The sequence below is a fragment of the Thalia democratica genome, chromosome 1 (assembly GCF_965202585.1).
Source record: "Thalia democratica chromosome 1, ktThaDemo2.hap1.1, whole genome shotgun sequence".
NCBI lineage: Eukaryota > Metazoa > Chordata > Thaliacea > Salpida > Salpidae > Thalia > Thalia democratica.
Window position 1 is genome coordinate 61,588,217 of NC_139165.1, and position 22,479 is coordinate 61,610,695.

The 22,479-nt window shown below is 23.5% G+C and overlaps 1 protein-coding gene across 4 annotated transcripts in view; it reads right to left on the reverse strand.

The window, feature by feature from the left end:
• LOC145849117 (rho guanine nucleotide exchange factor 11-like) overlaps positions 1–22,479 on the reverse strand; it is a 57,314-nt gene that overhangs the window by 26,344 nt on the left and 8,491 nt on the right. For 3 of the 4 annotated variants that reach the window (XM_082954210.1, XM_082954206.1, XM_082954209.1), the window contains exons 2-13: positions 21,032–21,207; positions 19,697–19,746; positions 19,138–19,195; positions 18,735–18,814; positions 16,613–16,693; positions 14,917–15,039; positions 12,184–12,265; positions 11,230–11,300; positions 5,074–5,193; positions 1,897–1,989; positions 779–880; positions 364–465 (exon numbers count right to left, since the gene is read on the reverse strand). In XM_082954210.1, the coding sequence (XP_082810336.1) occupies positions 364–465; positions 779–880; positions 1,897–1,989; positions 5,074–5,193; positions 11,230–11,300; positions 12,184–12,265; positions 14,917–15,039; positions 16,613–16,693; positions 18,735–18,814; positions 19,138–19,195; positions 19,697–19,746; positions 21,032–21,207 (1,138 nt within the window). The remainder of the gene's footprint in view (positions 1–363; positions 466–778; positions 881–1,896; positions 1,990–5,073; positions 5,194–11,229; positions 11,301–12,183; positions 12,266–14,916; positions 15,040–16,612; positions 16,694–18,734; positions 18,815–19,137; positions 19,196–19,696; positions 19,747–21,031; positions 21,208–22,479) is intronic. The other variant, XM_082954208.1, reaches the window with a different exon arrangement.

Genomic DNA, 22,479 nt, shown 5'->3' on the forward strand with positions numbered 1-22,479 from the left:
TTTTTATGCCTAAATTGTCAAATTATAGGTTATATCAGGTTTTTCAAGAAATCCAGGTTTTTTAACAACCTTTATAACAGGTTTTAATTAACTACATAATTATCTAAGAAGTCTAGAAAAAATATTATTAAATTTAAAGCGTGAATTCTTAATGTAAAATTCTAATATTTTTCTAAATATTATATAAACTATTTAAATTAATCCACTAACTAGATACTTATAATTATTTTTTATTATTTTTGAACGCCATTATGAGCTAACTACGAGGTGGCAAACAATTCTAAATAAATAAATTATATATAAACTTAGCTGACTCGGTACTCAAACTATCTAAATGTAATTTATTATATTTAAAAAACTTACAGATTCGACGGAGAAAAAGTTTTTGTAAATTTCCGATGCTTTTTTCAGCAAATCTTTTGTTGAGCTGAGATTTTTGTATGTATCTACTGTAAGCATCAGTAACTGTCAAAAACATTTGCAAATATAACAAACTTTTCAAAAAGTTTAACACCACTTATAGACTAATCATAAAACATTTAAGTTTTTCATAACTTAAATTACGGGATTCGTTTGTATTACATTTTTAAATGGAAAACAAAATTTAAATGTCACTGTTAAGTGTAAAGTTAAGTGTGACTAATTAATTAACAAGCACTTAATTTTTATTGAGTTTAATTAAAAAAAAAAAACTTAGACATTTATTTTTAATAGTTAACTGTGTAGCTTAAGGTGTTAAAGCTTTTGAATAAATATAAGAAACTGTTAATAAGCTAACCAATCCACTTTTATCAACTTCTGAAAGCACATAGTTTATGAATACAGCAAAATGTGCTGGTTTTTTCTTCAATACTTCTAACTCGTTATAAGGTCCATGATCCTGTTGCAAAATTAACTATAATGCTAAAAGTTTATGATGTTAAACTTAAACTTAAAATTTTGAAGACTTAAAATGTAATTAAAGTATAATATATAGTAATTATTATAAATATAAAAGATAGTGAAACTCAGTTATTAAACTTATCTTAAATATCTTGTCAAAAAAAACTAATTAAGGCATATCGTTTCAAGTAGCTTAAGACTGTCAGTCGTTTGTGATATTCTGATCAAAATGACATTAAATTAATGCTTCGTCTTAGTTTATAAGTTAATGTACAATTGTTTAGTTTTATGTTCAATAATTATCATAGGAAATAAAAAAGACCTTTGTTCACCTTAACTGAAACAACTTCGAAAACTGGGAAAGGTTTTAGTGAAATAAGTCAGAAATAAATCATAAAATAAAGCACAAGTTTTTTTTTTTGAGCTTTTTTTTAGTGAATCTGCCAAGGGTTAGAAACAAAGTGAAATCAAAACATACCAAACATAACCAAATCTTAAAAACATTTAAACTTTGTGTTTAAAAAAAAATTAGTAATAGTAAAAAAGAGTTAAGATAGTTCACTTGATAAAACTGTTCACAGTTAATTACTTTGATCTTAAAAACACAAAACAAATTTAAAACTCGATAGTATTTAAATTAGTTATAAAAATAAAAACTATTTAAAGAATTGTCCCAATGAAAATTATGAAAAAAAAACTATAAACATCAAAAAACTCATTTATTCTTTTAAGTATTAAATCATTGAATAAACGATCTGAAATGTTTGTTGCATCATAGTAATATTTATATTACATTTCGTTTTAGGTATTTATAACAAAAATTAAATGCATAAACACAAAACTCTTATCGTCAGTCCTAATACATACGATTTTATCTAATTGAAGTTAAAGTTTGGGCAACAATCTCTTGAAACATTAAAATATATTGAACCTTAAGTACGCTACTAAAACGCAAGAAATTACAATTTTACTACAAAAACAAACCCCCAACTTTTATTATTTTAAAAAACTAACAGCTATTCCTTCTTCAATAAGTTCATCGTCTTCAAAGTTAAGTATTGAAGTATTCTGTTCTTGAATGTTCATGGAATGCGATTCTAACAAACTCTACAAAAGTGTAATGGTTTTAAGTAAAAGAAACATTTTTATAACTGACTTATATAAAGTTTATAATAAAATTTTCTAATGTATTACTAAGAATTACGCTTGTAAAAATATGCAAGCTAAAGACTTCTAAAAAAAATAAAACTCAAATAAGAAAAATGTCCAATTTCAGGAACTCTAAATACTGTATTAGGTAAAAAAGAAATAAACATATTACTGAGCGACTCTTAAAAAAGGTAAATACCTTTAGTTAAAAAATTAAAACAATACGAAATTACAGGAATAAAAACTAAGTTAATGTCCACAATAAAAGACACTGACTATATATAAAATATTTAAAAATGAAATTAAAGGTCAAACATAAGAATAAGAAGACACATAGTTGTTTATAAATACTTCAAGAAACAGCTAAGAAGCTTTTTTATTGTAAGGTACATAATGAAAAAATTTTCACTGAATAGTATTTATTTCACTGAAACTTTATTTTTAAACATAACCTATATTTTCATATAATAAATAAACGACTACGTTTTGTTAAACTGTTATATTTTTTTCAACTCTTTTACTATTTTAAATAAACTATAAAATTTTATTAAAGTTATTAAAAACTTAAACAAATTAAAGTCTTGATTCTAAAAAAAAACTGTCATTTAAGTATAGATATAAATTTTTCATTCCTATTTTATTTAAAACTTTGAAATTCTAAACAAATTAAAACAAAACTATTTTATTTGTATGTGTTTTATGGGTAACTAAACTAAATGTTCAAAACTTAAACTACTATAATACAAAAAAAAGTAATAAAACTAATTCAATAAATTAAGTTTAAAACTTTATTACAGCTAAATAAATAAAAATATTTTAAGTTTAACTGTATAAATAACTTTAAAAATATTCAAATAAGCATTTCAAAAACAAGCAAAACTGTTTTTGTTAACAATGTAAAATAATTAAGCTACACTATAGATTTACTAGTTAATTATTACATAAAAATATTTTAACTACTGTATTATGAGTTTTAAACTTAAAATGCTTCACACAAATGAAAAGAAGATTATTTTTATCACACAAATTACTAAATATATATTTTTTATTTTCCTCAGTGTACAAAAAAACGATAAACACTATATTAAACAATAATCAGTATACTAATATATATGTATTTTTTATCAAACATAAATGTTTTTTTTCATAATTAACAAAGTTACAAGAAAAAAAGTCAACATATGCATATACTTCCTAAACTAAAAATACCAGGTTACCTGTCTTAAAATGTTGAAACGGAATTGAGTAACTCACATGTATTTAAAAAAACAAAATTTTAAAAACGGTAACATAGTTTCTAAAAATGTAAAACTTAATCAACAATTTAGTTTTTTCTTGATGTATAAATACTATTAATCTTGTTCACGTTTTCCGGAAATATAAACGTAGTTAAATTTTATAGTAAAAAATATTTTAAACCTCAAAATTGAGAGATTGTAAGCTGAAAGTATAAAAAAAAAAGAGTCAGCTTATCTCATCATACACAAACCATAGTAAAAAAAACCTTTAAAAAGAAATCATGAAAATATTTGATTACTTTTTTTTACTACTTTAACGAGGTTAAGTCACAATTCTAAAAGTGTACTAATACTATTTATAAAATCTAAAAATATTATAATTTTGTAGTTTTCAAAAAATTTTTAAAGTACTAAATATATTACTTAATTAGGATAGATAAGTGATGTTAGCAGATGAATCAGTTAATTCAAGAATATACCAGTTTAAGCCTTTTCTATTGAAACTATATCATATATAAACTTTCACCTTAGAACAGATCTTTAAGCTAAAAAGATAAAAAATAAAACAATAGAGTGATTTATAATTAAGCGTATATCAATATATAAAAAAAATATTTTTTATGTTAAGTTTTGGTCAACAGTGCTCCAAAAAAAATTGGAGCTAAATTCAGACTAAAAAAGTTTTTCTGATGATTACATTCAACAGCATGTATATGAAACATGTAAAAATTTTGTTTTTTTATTACAATATTTATCAATATATAAATAAATCATAAAACATTGTAACTACAAATTCAAAGTAACAATGTTAATAATACTACTGTAAAAGTACAAAGATTAAATTAAAACTAAATTAACAATTTTTTTAGTACATATTTTGTTTAATTTTCGTAGCTTGGTAGTCTTGAAAATACGTTGTGCAGTGTAACTTTGTAATTTAATATAGCTTTAATAGAACAATCTTGTTAATAAATATATTTAACAATTTAAATGGGAAATTTTACTAAAGTGTAAAAGTACACTGTGTTATTTTAATTATAAATTATAGAATAAAAATAACAGTTTTGTTTTTTTCTTTAAACATCTAAGAACACATAGTTATGTCAATTTTTGATAATGAAAAACTAGTTGAAATGGACAATTTTGAAAGAATTTTAAAGGTATGCAAGCAATTCAAACATGCTAAAACTTGATTGTTTTTATCATTAAATTTGTATTGAAAGTGATATTGTTATATATTATTTTTACATTATTATCATAAACTAACTGTAAATATATATGAAGTTAAGTAATTTAGAAGTCACTAACAATAAGAGTGTATATTTAATAACATTTTAGTTTAATATTCATTTTGAAAAACTAAGCTTAGCTGACATAAAACTTTACTTTTATAATAACTACATTGAAAAAATTTTTTTTAGTAAATGAGAGCACTTTTTAAGTTATTTTTTTAATACTCATAAACAATACTTATAACCTAAAATTAAATATAACCATCGACAAGTACAGCTTGTAATCATAAAAAACAGATCTTATAATAAAGGCAAAAAAGACTTAACTTATTTAGTATCCAATTATTGTAGACTTGTAACTGTAGTAATAAGTTGTGTATCTTAAAATATATGTAGACAAATTAATGCGGTCTTACTTAAATTAAACTTAAAGTTTTTTTTATTTTATTTATGTTACCTATAGAAATATAAATTTTTAAGCAATTTCATTGAGATTATTGAAAAAAAATTAAAATTATTTTGACACAAAACCTATACAGTTAGAAACAACTAATAATTATGTAAAAACTAACATTTAATTCAGGGGCTACGGTATCACTACAACTGACAATATTGTCTGAACTACCCCGCTTCCCAGATCTTCCATTTATTGCTCGACTTGTCAAAGTTCCCTCAGAATTTGATATTTGTCTCTACAATTTTTTTTATTGATAGAAAAACAAAATGTACATGATATTTTAAAAACTTTTTAGTGTTACAGTGACTTTAAGAAATAAATAAATAAACACACTTTTTGTGATGTAATATTTAAATATATGCTTAAAACAGACTTAACAAAGGAATCAATTCAAGCTAAACACTCTTATATTGAAAAATAATTATTACAAATTCTGACAATTAAAAAGATTCACCACTGAACAGATTGTCGAACTGCGATTCTTATTCAAAAAGAACTAAGATTAACAAAATTTGAATAATAAATTTCTGTTTGTTTTAAAACTTAGTTGTAAAATATAAGTTTTTAAAAATTTATAGTGACTAAGTTTACAAATTGTTTATAAAAACAATCAATATTACTATTTTTTGTTAACTGCTTTTTAAGGTTTTTTATAAGCAGTTTGTTTTATAGTTCTTAATTTCTACTTGCAGTCATCAAACTACAAACGTCTTATCATGACTTGTGGTCTGATGATCGAATTGGTATGATCAAACCTATGTTAATTCATTCTAAAAGCCTTTTTACTTTTTGAGGTAGCTCATACTTAAAAATAATGTAAAAAGATTATTTTCATATTTAAATATAACTATTTTCATAAATCTTTTTATACAGATCGATAATTATCAACTGAACCTTATTATTTTTTCTCCTTATGACTGGCTGCGATCTTTCTCTGGAGAGTTTGCTTTTATTAATTATACTATTTTTTGATAGCCCCTTGACTGCATAAGCTCTTGCTAATTTTCTCTGTGTGTTAGGGCTGTTTGTTGGTGAAGCGTAAATAAGTGGAACAGAATTTAAAGGGGTAAAAACATCTTCATCTTTAATATTATCTTCTACATTACTGCAACCTTTGTTATTAGTAACTACTGTATTGTTAATGCAGTCTGAAGTAGACGTACTATCAAGAGCATTAACTTCAGAAATTGTTTTGTTAGAAACAGTTTTATTAAACAAAAAATGATCTTCTTCCCTGCGTAACACATTGTCATTGTGATGAACTACTTCACTTTCTTTTATAAGTTTTAAATCAACCTCCCTTTCAAAATACAACGACGTCATACTACCTGCTCTTTCCAACGCTCCAGGGGAAGGAAGGTCATACTTTATTACATCATTACAAGACGGCAGAGATAGCCTATTGTTAGCATTACTATTGCTATGCTTTTTATTTCTAATAATTTTATTTAAAGATTTTCTAATACTTCCTCCAGACGAAGATTTTATATTTTGTAATGAGTAGTTACCTGCTCGGTCCATTTAATTTAAAAGTACTTAAATTTATTCTGTAATAAATGTTAAAACTATATAAAACTATGCTGCCTTCACAAAAATTTGACAACAATATTTACAAATACTTTGAAAAATATTTATACAGTGATCGTTCAAAAATTCAAAAATCTTAATTTTTTAATTTGTTTAGATTCTACTCTGTTAGCACCAAAGAGCTAGATTTTTTTTAAACTCAAGGATGAGGTAATTGATAAAAAATTAGGAGGTAAAGGTAAGAAAAAAAAGGGGTAAAAGAATTAACATTGAAAAGTACATTACCTAGTAACTATTGCTGTATATCTAGGAAGTTCATAAAGTAAAAAATATAATAAACAATTTTTTAGGTTTTATTAATTTTTGTAACAGTCTTTAAACATTAAAAAAGCACTGATGCTAATATTAGATATCCAAAATTTAATTCTTTTTTTTGTAGAATACATGCTACCTAGTTTATTTGTTTAATTAAAAATAAAATACTAATATTTTTTAACGATTAAAACAAATAAGCTAAGTAACAAGTGATTCTTTAAAAAACATTGAAAACAAATTTACTTTGGTAAACACAAACGAAAATAAAAAACTCTAGTAGAAATGTTTTTTAAAGTTCATTTAATTTGAAGTTTCAATGTTTCCTACAGCTATAAAAGAAATGGAAGTATAAAAATATAATCTTTTAATTTAATACAAATAGTTTTGCGCTTATAAAACACTAAGCGTTAAGTGCGTTATAAACTCTAATACCTGTATAAAACTAAATCCTAAAAAGTTTTAAATATTTCAAACACTTCAAAAATAAACAGTCTACTTTTCAATTAAAATATTCTGTTTTTACAAACTAGAAAACTATAAGTTCTACTTTTGAATAATAACTTTGTTAATTATTTACAACGACAGTAAACAATTTGAAAAGTAAATAGTATGTTTTCCTGTTCAATTTATTTTTCGCATAGATAATACATTAAAGTATGTTTTTAAACTAGTAGTTAACTCTAATTCAAGAGTAAATTAGATCTAAAACTATTACTTTTTTAGTTTTAAATAATAGTCACAAACACAAGATCTAACAACCTATTAACTTAACTACATTAGTTGATTTTTATCTAGAAAAACAATGTTTACAATAAGAACTATACTTAAGATACTTAAGTAAAACAAACTAGACAACATATGTTATAAAATTAAGTCTCAGAACATAAAAATAATTAATATTGTGCTAAAATTTATTAAATTCGTACGTTTTAAGTAAAAATTTGGGCATGACAAGCATCTTGAGACTGTAAGCTTACTGGAAAAAATTTACAGAAAAAGAAGCATCTATCAAAATTTAAGTCAAAGTTTTAAAATAACAAAGTACTTAATTACCTGCCTAGAAAAAAAAATTAAATTTTAAAGTTGAAGTCGAAATAATACTTTTAAATAAAAAATATATAAAACAAAAGTTAAAGAAGTTTTTTCTAACTTTTAAAAGAGCGGCTCAACCTTGCTTACACAACTTAAGTCTAGCGTAAGTAAGCCTGAGCTTTCAAAAGAATTAAAGATTAACTGGTATACTGACCAAAGTAGCTAGTCTTTTTAACAAAACCTTTAGTAACGGTAAATATTTCTTTTAAATTAATAAACGAACAAACAAATAAAAAATAACAATAATCGTAATAACAATAGTAGTAGTACCAAAAATAAATATACATGGTAATAATAATGATATTAACTTATAAAATAATAACATTACTAACATTAACAATACTAATAGTAATAACATTTAAAACAAAAATATTTTACTTTATCTTAAATAACAAAATATTTTTTGATTCGACACGTTTAATTTTAAAACGTTATACGTAGTATACAAAACCAATACAGCAGAGCCATGAAACACTAATTTAGTTTGCTACTCTAAATATTAAAAAAAATGTTTTGCCAAGTAGTAGTACTGTTGTTTTTCAAACTTCAAGGCATTAAAAACTACTACCACAGGCTTTACTAATTTATTATTTTCACTAGACTAACAAAAAACACTAATAACAGAAACCAAGTAAATTAAAACTTTACCAATAAATATATTAAAAAAGAATATAAACATCAAAAACAAATAGTTACTTAGTAAACAACATAACCTTATACAAACAAAACTAGTTTTGTTTAGTTTACTATTTATTTAATTAAAGGGACTGTTTTTGTTTTATGACCGTTTAAGTAGTAGACAATATTTTCTTTTAAATTACAGCTAATTTAAATATATTTTTATAAAAATAAATGATAACAAACTTTAAAACAATTTACACAGCTTGTTTTAAAACTTTTTTTGCAAACGTATATCAAAAATATTTAAAGACTAAAAAAGTTTAGTTTAACAAAGGCCATCAACTTTTTATACAACTACATGAACACAAATAACAGCTGTAAAAAACTTTTTTTTGTTTAAAAACTTATATCACTTACATGTTAAAAGAAGATTTTTAAAAAATATTTTTCTTTATTTTGTTAAATATAAAGCAGTTTACGTGAAAATCTACGAAATTAAAAACTATTCAAGCAATAAAAAAGTAAGCTGTTAATATTTTTGGACAGTTTCTAAGACTTCTGTAGAAAGGTGCGTTTTACATTTTAAGTCTAACTTATGAACTTCGTATTAATATGCAACAAACTTATTTAAAATATTAATTTATGTACTACATTTTCTAAAACACTTAATATGATTTTTAAAAGATATTAATTATTTCAACTGTTTCTATGACTTACAAATATATAAAAATTTCTGCTATTAAAAATTACTCGACAAAAAACAGTTTTCAAACAGGTACATTATTAAATCTTTATCTGATTAAATGTAAACAATAATTGTGTAACTATACAATTAACAACTATTTAGATTTACTTAAATACAATGTAGCAAATAAATTTAATAAGGTACTTGTTTGAAAACTATATGTATATATAAGAAAAAAGTTTCATAAGAACAAATTCAAAAAATTTAGTTTTAACCGAACAGTTTTATTCATAATAATTTTGATAAGCAAACAATAATAATATAGAGTAATTGAATCTATAACTCAAAATAAAACATTAATTAACATTTCTTGACTAATGTTCAACCTACAACCAAAAAAGTTATTTAAATATACTCTAAGTATACAGACAATATATACAACATGCTACCAACAAAACAATGAATGCTAATCATTGATAACAAATTTATAAGATAAAATAGAATTTTAAATAACATACTTACAACAAAATTAAAAGTTCCAAAATTAAATAATTAAAGTGTGTCTAAAAAGTAGCAGTTAAACGAAAAAAGTGAAAATGCGAGAGAAAAAGTTATAGACTCCACGCACTTACTTCGAAATAAAATTTTTTTGAATGGCAGACGGCTTATGAAAATATTTAAGTTATAAAAAACGAAAGAAACAATTTTATTAAGTTAATCTCTTAAATTAATTTTTTAATATACAAAAAATTAAGTTAATCTCTTAAATTAATTTTTTAATATACAAAAAATATAAACAACTATTATATAATGAATTATACTTATTATGAATAACGTCTTCTATTAAAAGTAAAACTAGACAAATGTTCAGACTTACTAAAAATCACTTATACCCAAACAAAAGTTATTTAAACTAAAAATAATCTCGTCGTGTAGATGAAATTTTACACCTAGTAAAAACTCGATAGACTATATTTTAATTTTAGTTTTTCCTTAAACAACTTTTTAACTTATTTTCAGTTTTTATATAAATTTAAAACAAAAAAAATATATCAAATGAATCAATACAAGAAATATTTAATTTTCAGTTGTAAGAATAAACTTATTTATTAATTACAATTATATTTTGATACTATGTTTGTGATAGTAAACCTTAGTTTATTTTTAACTTTAAATAGTATTTTTTAAAGGTGTTTAAAAGTATTTGTTTAATTTATTTAATACTGTTATATGTACTGTACAGTACAGTGATGAAATTTTCTATAAAGAACTTTTGAAAATTTTGTTCAAATACGCCCTGTAGCGTTTGTATAAAAAATTGTGTTAAGTTTTAGTATTGAATAAATGCAAACAAACCTAAACGTATCAGCTTTAAAAATTATCATGTTATTAACTTTATTACTTTTTGAACATTCAATGAACAACTAACAAACTTTAATTTTGTCAGTAATTTATAGCTAATAAAAATAGCCAACTTTCAAAATACAAAGTACTAGTAAACAAAAAGTATTATTACTTACAAATTAAAATTTACAAACAAAAGAGTTATTTTAGACATTTAAGTTATATAATCATAACTAAAATACCCTTAAAATTATTTTAAACAAAATGATATAACATAATTTTTTTTTTTAATTTCTACTATGCATAGAGTGGGTTAAAAGTTATTTAATATTAGGTTTTAAACAAAACATATTTAAGCAAAATTTTTTATCGTTAGTTTAAAATTTTCTAAATCAGTTTAAGTAAAATTTATCCTGAATTAAAAACAAAACCTTTAATTTTATTGAATGTTGATTTTTTTTTCTTATCCTTCAATATTAAAAACAAGAAAATTTAAATTAAAGTAAATAAAATTTTTACCATAAATTGACCATGTTTCGTAATTAATTGTACCATTTGTACCAATAAATGATGAATGAATTAAACTATTTTGACGCAACTTTAGTAGTTTTATAAAAGATACTGTTACTACATTGATCAAAATTAGTTTAACATTTTTGTGTATTTTTGCTGCTTTTAATAACTCACTAAATCAATTGCGCTGCTGGATATTCCTTTTTTATTTTTCAGAAGACTAAACGAGCGATGTTCATCAAATCCTAAAATTTATGCAAGCATTAGAAAAAAAGAGTAATTAACATCGGATTTAAACTTTAAACTAATATTAAGTTCATATTTTTAACTTTGCTCAAATGTTAGGCTACAAACTAGTTATGAGCAACGTACGTCCTACCAAGCAGAAACCTCTGACATGCACCATCGTTTATTTTAATTGAAATAAATTTAACATTTTATTATCAAAAATTTTTAAATGTGCTCTAGACTTTCTTAATTACACATTAGTGCTAACATTAAACTAAATGATTACTTTAAAAGATTTTTTTCTATATTTTAAGCATATTTTTCTTACTTTATTTTTAACTTTTTATGTTGAATTATGATTAATAAAATAACTTTTAATTTATTTGCAAAAGCCTCTTTCTGGTAAATAAGATCCGCCGACTAAAAAAACTGCCCAAATGTACTATCAATAATAATACTATTAACTTTTATTTAATACATTTATTTTAGTTTCTTATTAGTTAGGTTTTTTTGTAAACAATTGTTTTTGTACGCAAATACTTCATAAGACTGACGACGATTCGAAGTCAATATTATATGAACAACTCTAGAGAGTAATAATTTCTATAGTATGCATTTTACTAAGTATTATGATTCTGTAAGCTTTTAAACTTTACAGGTAGCGAGTCATTATCAGTCTAATAAATTATTGAAAAAAAAACTGTGTTTTTATTTTGTCAAGCGAGCTTTGCTCGTTTGGAAATCTAAGGGCTTAACGCCTTAACAAGCAATGTTTTATTTAAATAATCATAATTTTTGTCCATCACTCCCTGATTTACCTCATAAAAACTTTATGATTATAAAATCTATACCATTACCATAAGTAAAAACTAATTTAAATCTAAAGTACACAAGATAAACCTATGTATTCATCAATGTCAGTCACATGTTTTTGATTCTTTTTTTGAACTTTTGCTGGAGCCTTCGCGGCTTCTTTTTTTGCCTAAATTTATTTATTTATTTTATTTTACAATTAAAGCAACTACTGAAAAATAAAGAATAAAGAAGATACTGTTATTTTTTTAAAAATTCCTTTTTGTAAAGCTAAAGTATAAGTGAATCAGCTACAATTTTGTCACACTTTATCAAACTTTATCTATTTTGCTTTATTAAATGTGAATATCAAGAATTTGTTAGGGTGCTTATTTTGACAGGTACTTTTGATTTTCCGGCTGGAAAAATTTTTATGTTTCGGAAATATCATAAAAACACCCTGTGCAAAATTTTAGCTGATAGGAAGAAACTTTCACCTTGGCTCCCACCGATTTTATAAACCACCCAAATGCAAAATATATGGGATCAAAAAAATGCGACCTTTGAGCTTTAAGCTGAATTTTTTTTTGCATGTGGCTAATTATCACACAAACACATTGTGAATAATTTAAAACGATTCAAAGAAAGTTTTATTGTGGAATTTCTTGTTTTTAGAAAAGAAAACTGGAAATTCAAAAAAACTTACAAAAAGTGATATTAATCAAGAAATTCCACAATAAAACTTTCTTTGAATCGTTTTAAATTTTTCACAATTTGTTTGTGTGATAACTAGCCACATGTAAAAAAATTTTCAGCTTAAAACTCCAAGGTTTAATTTTTTGGATTCCATACATTTTGCATTGGGGTGGTTTTTAGAAAACCGGTTGGAGCCAAGGTGAAAGTTTCTTCCTATCATATAAAACTTTGCACAGGGTTTTTTATGACATTTCGGAAACATAAAAATTTTCCAGAAAATCAAAAGTAGCTGTCAAAATAAGCACCTTAGTGTATATATAATTTTTATAAACCCAGTATTAGGAGTAAATTTAATATCAAGAATCTCTAAACAACTGTTTAAACACGTTATATATATATATATATATGTGTATCTAATTTAGTGGGGTTTAATAATATATACTTTTACATATAACGTTAGTCCAAAAGTAGAAAAATCAACAATTGCGTGAAAACAGTAAATGACTCTCTTGTGGTAGCTAAACGCAAATATAGCAACATAAAACTCAAATGAGTACAAAAGTAGAAAAAAGTTAGTACTTTTTTACATAACAAATAAATTCAACTCACTTAACAACACTAAATATAGCTGAAACTTATATTGTGATGACTTTTGTGAGAATTAAAACAATAGGGGTAAGACTTTAATTTTAAAATTCAATCTTATTTTACTGTTTTATCTTAGCTTTCTTAAATTTTTAATCGCTAAACAAAATTCAAAGTAACATTCGAAATATAAGCGATCAAATTCGGTTAGCTAAATAGGTTCCTTATAGAAATTGCTAACAAAAAACGCAAAAAAAAAGACTATTTCACTAAAATTCTTCTTCATATTAACCCAATCTTCTTCAAAGTTTTAGATTAATCCCAAAACTAATATATAAATGTTTTAAATAAAAGGGTTTTTTAATAATACTTTAAAAATAAAACTTTTTTTGTTTTTTGTATCCAAAATATTTATTTTAAATATTGTTGAAATTTCAACATTTGAAGTCTTTTAACTATAAAAGAATTATTTTCTGAAAATTTGAGATCTCTTATTCGAAAAATGAATTATATTTTTTTTTCGTGAATTTTAAAATTCCCAAAATATTTACAATGAAAAATTTGTTTTCTATACGTTTGTATCGGAAACTTTTTACGAAAATTACAATATCTCATAAGTTAAATAAAATTTATAAATACTATAAAAACCAGCTTGTAGTTTTTACTTAAATTTTTATAAGAGCCAATGTTATTTTTTGTAAAAATGGCGTCCCTCATTGCCTTAAATGTTATTTGCCGCTTGACTTTCTTTTAGCCGGGTAGGTGTCAAAAAGGGACGAAAGGATATTTTTGCACGGCGTCACTTTTGCACCAGTTGAAACTTTCTATTTGTTAATCTTTAAGTATTTTTTTTTACTTTCGGGCAAAAATGACACTTAGTGCATAAGTCTTTTTGTGCAAAACCTACCCGTCTCCCTTTTAGCCACTGTGTAGTATAAACATGATATAATACTTACCTGTATAAAAAATAATAATTTCTCAAATATCTTCTGTGAACATGGATAGTAATGTGAACACTAAAATCTTTGAGAAATACTGAACTAAACCACAATATACGCAAAAACTACTTAAAAAACTAAACTATAGTATATTATTACAAATTATAAACTAACACAGACAAATTTGTATAGTTGCTTCCAGTTATTAGAAAAGACCTATTATACAAAACTAAAACAATATTAAAGTATCAAAACGATTATACAAAACTATATTGTAAAGACTCTATATTGTAAAGACAGTAAGGATAAAATTTTTGAAGCAAGTATGTATATATACTAAACGTTTCTTCAACAAGAGTATATTAAAAAGTTACTTTGATCTAAAGAAAGACATAATTTTCGAAGTTTTTATTTTACCTGATTTCAGGTTTGTTTATTTAAATAAAGTTTTTAGTATTTCTATATATGCAAGAAATTTTTTTAAAACTATTTATTAAAAAAAAAACTATCATTACTAAATACTAACACACAACAATTAATATTATTCCTCCAAACAAAAGTAAGAGGTTGAGTATAATTCATAGAAAACTTAAAAATATTTTTGATAAATAGATTAACCCACCCGCCACAACTTCTTTTCAAGATCTTGCTTGCAATTCTGCGTTGATTTCAGATCAACTAGTAACTTGTCATCCATAGTCAATGCGTACTCATTCTTTATTCGCTGTTGCAATTTATTGACGTTCTAAAGTTGAATTAGTAAATGTGTTATTTTTTATAGCATTTTGCAGCTATATAAGCTAGTTGTAAGCAACATTTCAAAACTAACGAGCATAACATCAGTTTAAATACTATAAGCATAACTACATGATCTTAAAATTCTACACCACTAAAACTCTAATCTAATTAAAGCGAGTAGTTTAGATAGAAAAAAGTTACAAGTCAAGTTAGTTAACATTTTTCAAAACATTTATTTTAGTTATTAAATATAAAATCTTGATTTAATTAAAGCTATGACTATTTTATACTTTATAAATACAGTATAAATTTTATTTACATACTCTGATTATACGACATACAAGTCTTATTATTAACTTTATTATCTAAAATTTTTGGTTAACTTCAATTTTCTAAATGATTAGCAAAATCTTTAATGTTTCATTTTTTTTTCCTACATCTTAAAATTCGTTGTAAATGCTTTATATTATCTCATTTATTTAAATCAATTTCTAAATATAGAAAACTGAGAGTTTTGAAATTTAAAAAAATTTAGTTAATATTTTTTTTGTAATTTTTGAAGTTATGATTTCTTAAACTTGTTGAATGTTGTGAAATGTACAACAAACATTATTTAACAAAAAACTATTTAATTACAAACATATCCAAAGTGTAGTGTTCGTTATAAAACTATGTTTCAAGCATTTACTTTTTTAGATTAGTCAAGTTTATTGTTAGTTTTGTATGTTATTTTGTTAAAATTCATTAATATCAAATTAAAATATGTTTCACATTTGTTTATAACTTTACATTGTTTGTCAAATACTACTTAAACAGTTTAAGTAAAATATTTTAAATGACATCTAAGCGACTTGAAATGATTTCTTCGGGTAAATACTATGAAAGAGCTATTATAAGTGATTTATAATTATTAAAAAATTTATTAGATTAAAAAAAACTGTTAAAACCACTAATAAATCATACAAATGAGTAAAAGTTCAAGTTTTTAACAAAATAAAGTTTTACTTTATCGTTTTTTGAATGTTTTTTATCACCAAACAAATAAAAACTTTAATCAATAATCAAATTATTGGTCAAAACATACAAATATTTGAAAACCATACATTTTTTTTGCAATACTATTTCTAAGTAATAACATAATATAGCTTTAAGTAAAGGTACTAAGTGTCAAGCTTTCATATAAAAATCAAGACTATTTTTTACTTTAGTTTTTCTTTATATTCTCTTAAAATTACCTTAATTATCGTTTTTTGAATATTTTTCTAAGCTTATTTGTTTTATTTCAAATTTGTTTACCTTAAGATTAGCTTGATTTTTTAAAAAACAAAAAACTAAACCAGCGAATTTCACTAAAATTTGTTAATTTAATGAAATCAGTTTAAGTGTTTATAATCATTCAGAATTATAGTAGATTTGTTAAGACTATCAACATTCAACTTCCAAAGCATTTGTTTAAGCTTAAAAATAAATAACATTGTACATGCAAACAAATCTATAACTGTTTGTTCATGTAAACGTGTGACGAAAAATGATAGTTGTAAGATGATAAATCTTCGGCTACAAAAAACTAGAAAACAAACTTCGATCTCTTCTCTGGTTTTTTGAAGAAGTTCTTTTAGACCGTCTTGATGTACTTTCTGCATTTTCGCTAATTGATCGCTCTTTAAAATAGTAACAAGATATTAAAAAACATTAAAAGAATAAATTTAAATTTAATTAACGTTCAGGCTACAACGAGAAATAAATGTCCGGTAAAACTGAGTTTAAGTTATTTGTAATATTAGATAATTAACTTATGTTATGTCTATCTGAATGTAAATTTAAGTATTTATAGTAATCTGTAGTCAAAGTTAAAAAACAAAATAAAATATTTAATTGAATGCCTTTTACATAATGTGGTATTATAAGCATACATTTTATATTTTTTATTAAATCAGCATTATGTTTTTTAGCAACTATATGTTAAACTTTGTTTAAATAGTCATTTAAGAATAAAAATAAGAAACTTAAATATAATTTGCATTGAAATCAAAGTTCTTCCTTATAAAACTTATTAGTTGTAACACTTATAAATAAAACATTTACCACTAATACTTATTAATTTAAGTCTTTAAGATTTTTAATTTACTTGTGTATAATTAATTTTTCCAATTCTAATGCATTTCAATAACCTGCCGTGTAACTTTGCTTGTCATAAAATGTTAAAATTAGCACTTTTAATAAAAGAAATATGGATTGAGAACGTAAATATAAAACTTAATGTTGACTTTTTTATTCTTAAGTTTATTTTTAAAACTTTATATGTATTTATTAACTATTACTGATGTACTTTAAAATAATTATTTTTTTAACTTCTAAAAAAAGTTAGTTACGTACGCAGGTATATAAAACTTAATGTTGACTTTTTTTATTTACTTTTTGTATTTTGTATTTATTAACTATTACTGATGTACTTTAAAATAATTATTTTTTTAACTTCTAAAAAAAGTTAGTTACATACGCAGGTATATAAAACTTAATGTTGACTGTTTTTATTCTTAAGTTTATTTTTAAAACTTTATACGTATTTTTTACCTATTACTGCTGTACTTAAAAATAACTATTTTTATACTTATAAAAAATAATAACTTTGATTGAAAGCTTATATTAATTAAAGTTTTACATACACCAGGGTTGCCACAAGGTTTTTGAATTTTTTTGCAGATTTTTGATAGTACAAGTTTTTTTGTGCATTTCTAGTATAAAATTAAGTATAAGGTAAAATACTGTCTTGAATAGTAAAAAAATATTGTACAGACACTGTAAAGCTACTATAAATGTGCTGTATAATAAATAAAATTCTAAACAGTACAAAAACAATTATTGTTTATGATATATTTTTCATACCTAAATAATATTTAAATAAGTTAATCATTTTACATGTAAAACTTGTTTAAAATACCAGATTTTTCAAGGTTTTATAGGGAGTTTTGTTCAAAACTCTAGAATTTGCCGTGAGACAAGCTCAAGTTTAACAAACTCATGTTAAACTTGAGCTTGTCTCACGGCAAACGAAAGTCCAGGCTTCTGCTCTGCTGACTTTCGCCGATGTTTTTTGTTGATCGTACTAAAACGAGCGTGCCAGATGTCTTGCTTAGTGGACAATGTTTTAAACGTTGCACGGCAAATGACAATGCTGACGTCACTGATCATTGCTAGCAAATGGTTGTTTAATGTGAAAGCATGATAAACCGTTTGTAGATTGACTACTACAAGTTTTTCGGTTGTGACTGACTGATGAGTCCTAATAAGGACGAAACCGGTCTCAGTCTACCAAAACTTGTGGTCTGATGATCGAATTGGCGTGATCAACTCATTGTTAAACTCTAGAATTATCAGAGTTTATCAAATTCTAGGATTCCAGGTTTTTTGGCAATCATGCATACAATAAAATTAAATTCAACTTGTCACAATTCTGATTATTAGCCTCTGACGTACTTTTGCACTTAAAAACTGAGTTAACGCAGCAGGTTACTGTGTGATTTTTAGAAGTAAATTAATTAATTAAAATAAACAAAACATCTACTACATGTTTAATATAAATGATCTAACTACTTAAATTATTGATCCATTTATATTTTAATTCATAAAAGAAATTCTTTAGAGTTTAATTTATTCGCGTATCCTTCTTTATTTTAAAAATGTGTTTTTATAATATCTAACTGCATCATTAGACTTATTTTGTTCCGCACTATCCGTTGTAGCTGGCCCAAGCAATGTGAGTGCAACGTATGAAGAGTTTTCTGTTAAATAAGTACATAAAAACTAAAAATATCTAATTCATTTAGAGCAATTTTAATTTAGTATAACTAATTCAATTTTAAAGGTAATCATTTATTATAAGTATACTAAATAACCAAAAAATAACATTTTATTGTATGTTACATATGTAAGATGGTAATTATAAATGCTTGCTTAAAATCAAACCACAATGATTAACAACATTTTAAGGTTAGCAAATATTTTACAAATAAATTAACTAACAAAAGCAAATACTTAAAAAAATTAAAAATTGTTTATTTGTTCTATAAGGTCAATAGTTGTTTCTAATTTATAATAAAATAACCTTTTATCAGTTGGACAACACTAAAATGGTCTGCCTCTTGTACATTTGTTCCATTAACCTACAAACGCTTTTAACTGTTTATACATACTTTTAAGTATAGTTTAATCTGATTATTGATAATGTAAGCTTAAGATTTTGAAAAGTAAAAAGCTTAATTTAACAAAACAGTTAAGTATTCAACAGCTTAGTCGTCAAAAAACAAAGTAAAACAAAACAATGAACAATAATTATTAATTATCTTTTTAACTATACAGCAGAATGTTAAGTTCCAAAATTCTTAACTATAATATTTTCTCAGACAAAAACTTCTTAACCTTTTTTTAAATCTAGAGAATTATTATATTACCTTTATTCTTAAATTAGGTATACAATAACCATCAGTACTAGAAAAGTAACGATAGATCATTATGTAAAAATATACAAAATGTTTATAACTTTTTTTTAACTGTAAATCCTCATTAAAAAATTATTTCAATTATGTAAAACTTTGATATTTGATTAAAAATTAAAATTTTCCAAGTGATACTAAAGTATAAGTTATTTTGTAAAAAAAAAGAACCTTTATAATTCTGTCTCCTTCATGTACCCCTGCTTTTTGTGCTGTTCCTCCTGTTTTTAACAAACAAAATTAGATAAAAAACAGACTTGCAAGTACATTTTATAGTTAAGTTTTGAAAACAAAAAAAAGACAACTTTAGACAACGCTTTCAACAGTTATACGAAAAAAGATAAATAATTTACATTAAAAAAACATTGGTTGATTTTTTAATTAAATAACTAACAAAAAGTTTACTAAGTTGTATCATTTTACATTTATCATAAGACTTTCTACTTTTTAGTAAAATATAAAATGAAGGAAAAAATTACAATAATTTTTTTAAGCGCTAGAGAACGCTCATAAAAAAAACTATAGCAAAATAACATATCAGAAGCTATGTATTTGCTTAAGCTTTGGTGGCGTGTGCGGCTAATCTGCTGCTTAATCAAAGTAGATTTATTTTGTATATTTTTAACACTACAATAAAAATAAATACTTTTATAACAACCTTTTCGTGGTTTTTAATAAATAAATTATCAAAACTAGCACAAAAGTATTATTAATGATTTAAATACTAACAGTAAAGCTTACTTTATTAAAATGTTATTAACGATATTACTGTAAAGTATTTTTTAAACTTAATAATCAATAAAAAATAGTTTATTAGATATCATCTTGTAAAGAAAACATAAAATTTATAATTGAAAGTTACTGAAACTTAAGATAGTTAACTGTTGCTAGTTTTTTTAGGCTGTTTATTATCCTTAAAAAAAATATAATAAATAAAGCAAATTTATAATAAAACACAGCTTTATCTTTTAGCTGACAAAAAAAAACTTTTTTTAATATCTGAAGTAGTCCAATGCAGTTACAACAAGTAAAATATAAAATATATAAAAGAATATTTAGTTTTCAGAACATGATAAAATTAAAACTTCAGATGTTTATACTTCTAATAAAAGTATTTACTGATATAAAATAAACTTTAAATAATAACCATTTTGGCAAAACTAAATTACACATCTGTTACTAAACACTCAAGTCTAATTCCTGTTGGTGTTGAAACCATAAACTAAATGTTAAAGAAATGTTTTTATAAAATATACTTTTTGTATTTAACCGTAGTTACTTTAAATCACTTTTAAAATTTGAATGAATAAACTTTTATAAATCACTTTAACATAATCTGAAAAAACTTAATTTTTATGCAAAACAGTTCAATTATTTAAATAAATAACAAGCTCTAAGATTTTATTTTTGTGATCAAGACTTTTATTACTATGTAGCAAGAATTAATTACACGCAAAAAAAAAATTTATTTGAAAACTTAAACACAAAGCCTAGAAATTAAATTACCTTCAGTAACTTTATTAACAATCACAGGCCGTTCACCAGTTATAACCAATCCACAACCACTATCCTTGTCATTCTGCAGAATGATGCACTTCATTGATAGTGCTTGTGTAGCCGATAAGTCCGAAGATGCGTAAGACAATTGAATCATTGGTTGACCAATCACTGCTTTACTTATTCTGTAGAAGGATACTTTTTAAAAGAAAAGCCCTTAATTTAATTTAGAGCAGAAATGAACAGCTTTATATGAATAAAGGTACATACTTAACGTGCTAGAAAGTCTTCCACAAGTCAAATTTATTAGTATAAGTCGTTTGTAGGTCAAAATTATTTTGAAAAATCATATTAATAAATAAAATACAACTTAAAACAAAACAATAATACACTGTTGGACAACAATCAATTTAGTTTAAGGAATATTAGTATTTTTCCATTGTAAAATCACTATTTCCCATTAACCTGAAAAAAAAAACTTTTAATTAGAATATACAACGGTGACAACATATTATTTTGAAATTGACTTGATCCAGACTCTGGGCTTTAGTTTATTGTATAGTGTATACTAGTATACAGTTAACTATAAAAAAATTTTTTTTTTAATTTTTGGAGTTATCTGCAAGACTAGTATCAGGGTTAAATAAAAACTTAAGATAATTAATTTTTTTACTCTTTATTTACCTTAGAAATCGTAAGGTTTTTTTTTATATTAACTTTAATCTTTAAGTTTAGGCATCAAGTTTAAGATGTTCTTTAAATTTTCAAATGAAATCTACTTAATTGAAAAAATTCAGAAAATACTGTACTGAAAATATAACAACAAAATTATTGTAAAAAATACAATATTGATTCTGCTGTCTTAGAAAAAATGAACAAATATACGCTTTTGTTTCACTAGTACTTTCGTTTATTAAAACATTTTTAAGTGATAAACGGCTGAAGTTATATACACAATTAAAAGTAACAAACTTATAAAGTAAACTAAATTAACGTTAAAAATTAAACTTTTTAGGCTATATAAATTTTTAAAACATTTCCATAATAAAAACACAATTAATTATCATATAAATTTTAAAACTAATAATAAACGCATACTAACACAAGCTAAAACACAATGTACAAAAATGCTCTTTTCATAAAAATTGTTAAATACTAAGCTCTAAAATATTAAATCTTCATAAATTGTTTTATTTAAGTTAATTTTTGCATTTAATCTTATTATTCATAAATTTTCTTTGTAGTCTAAAGTTTTAATTTCAGGTTATTCTAATAATATTATCTTGTAGGCACTGTCCAATCCTTATTTTAAACATCAGTATGATGATTATCAAAGTAGTGTTTATATAAGACAGATTCGTCGCCTTTACCAACCACGTTTAAATTTCTTTGGAATTTTTTCCAGTTATTTCTATGTGCATTCCATCTTACATAAAAACTATTTTCAGTCTGACCTA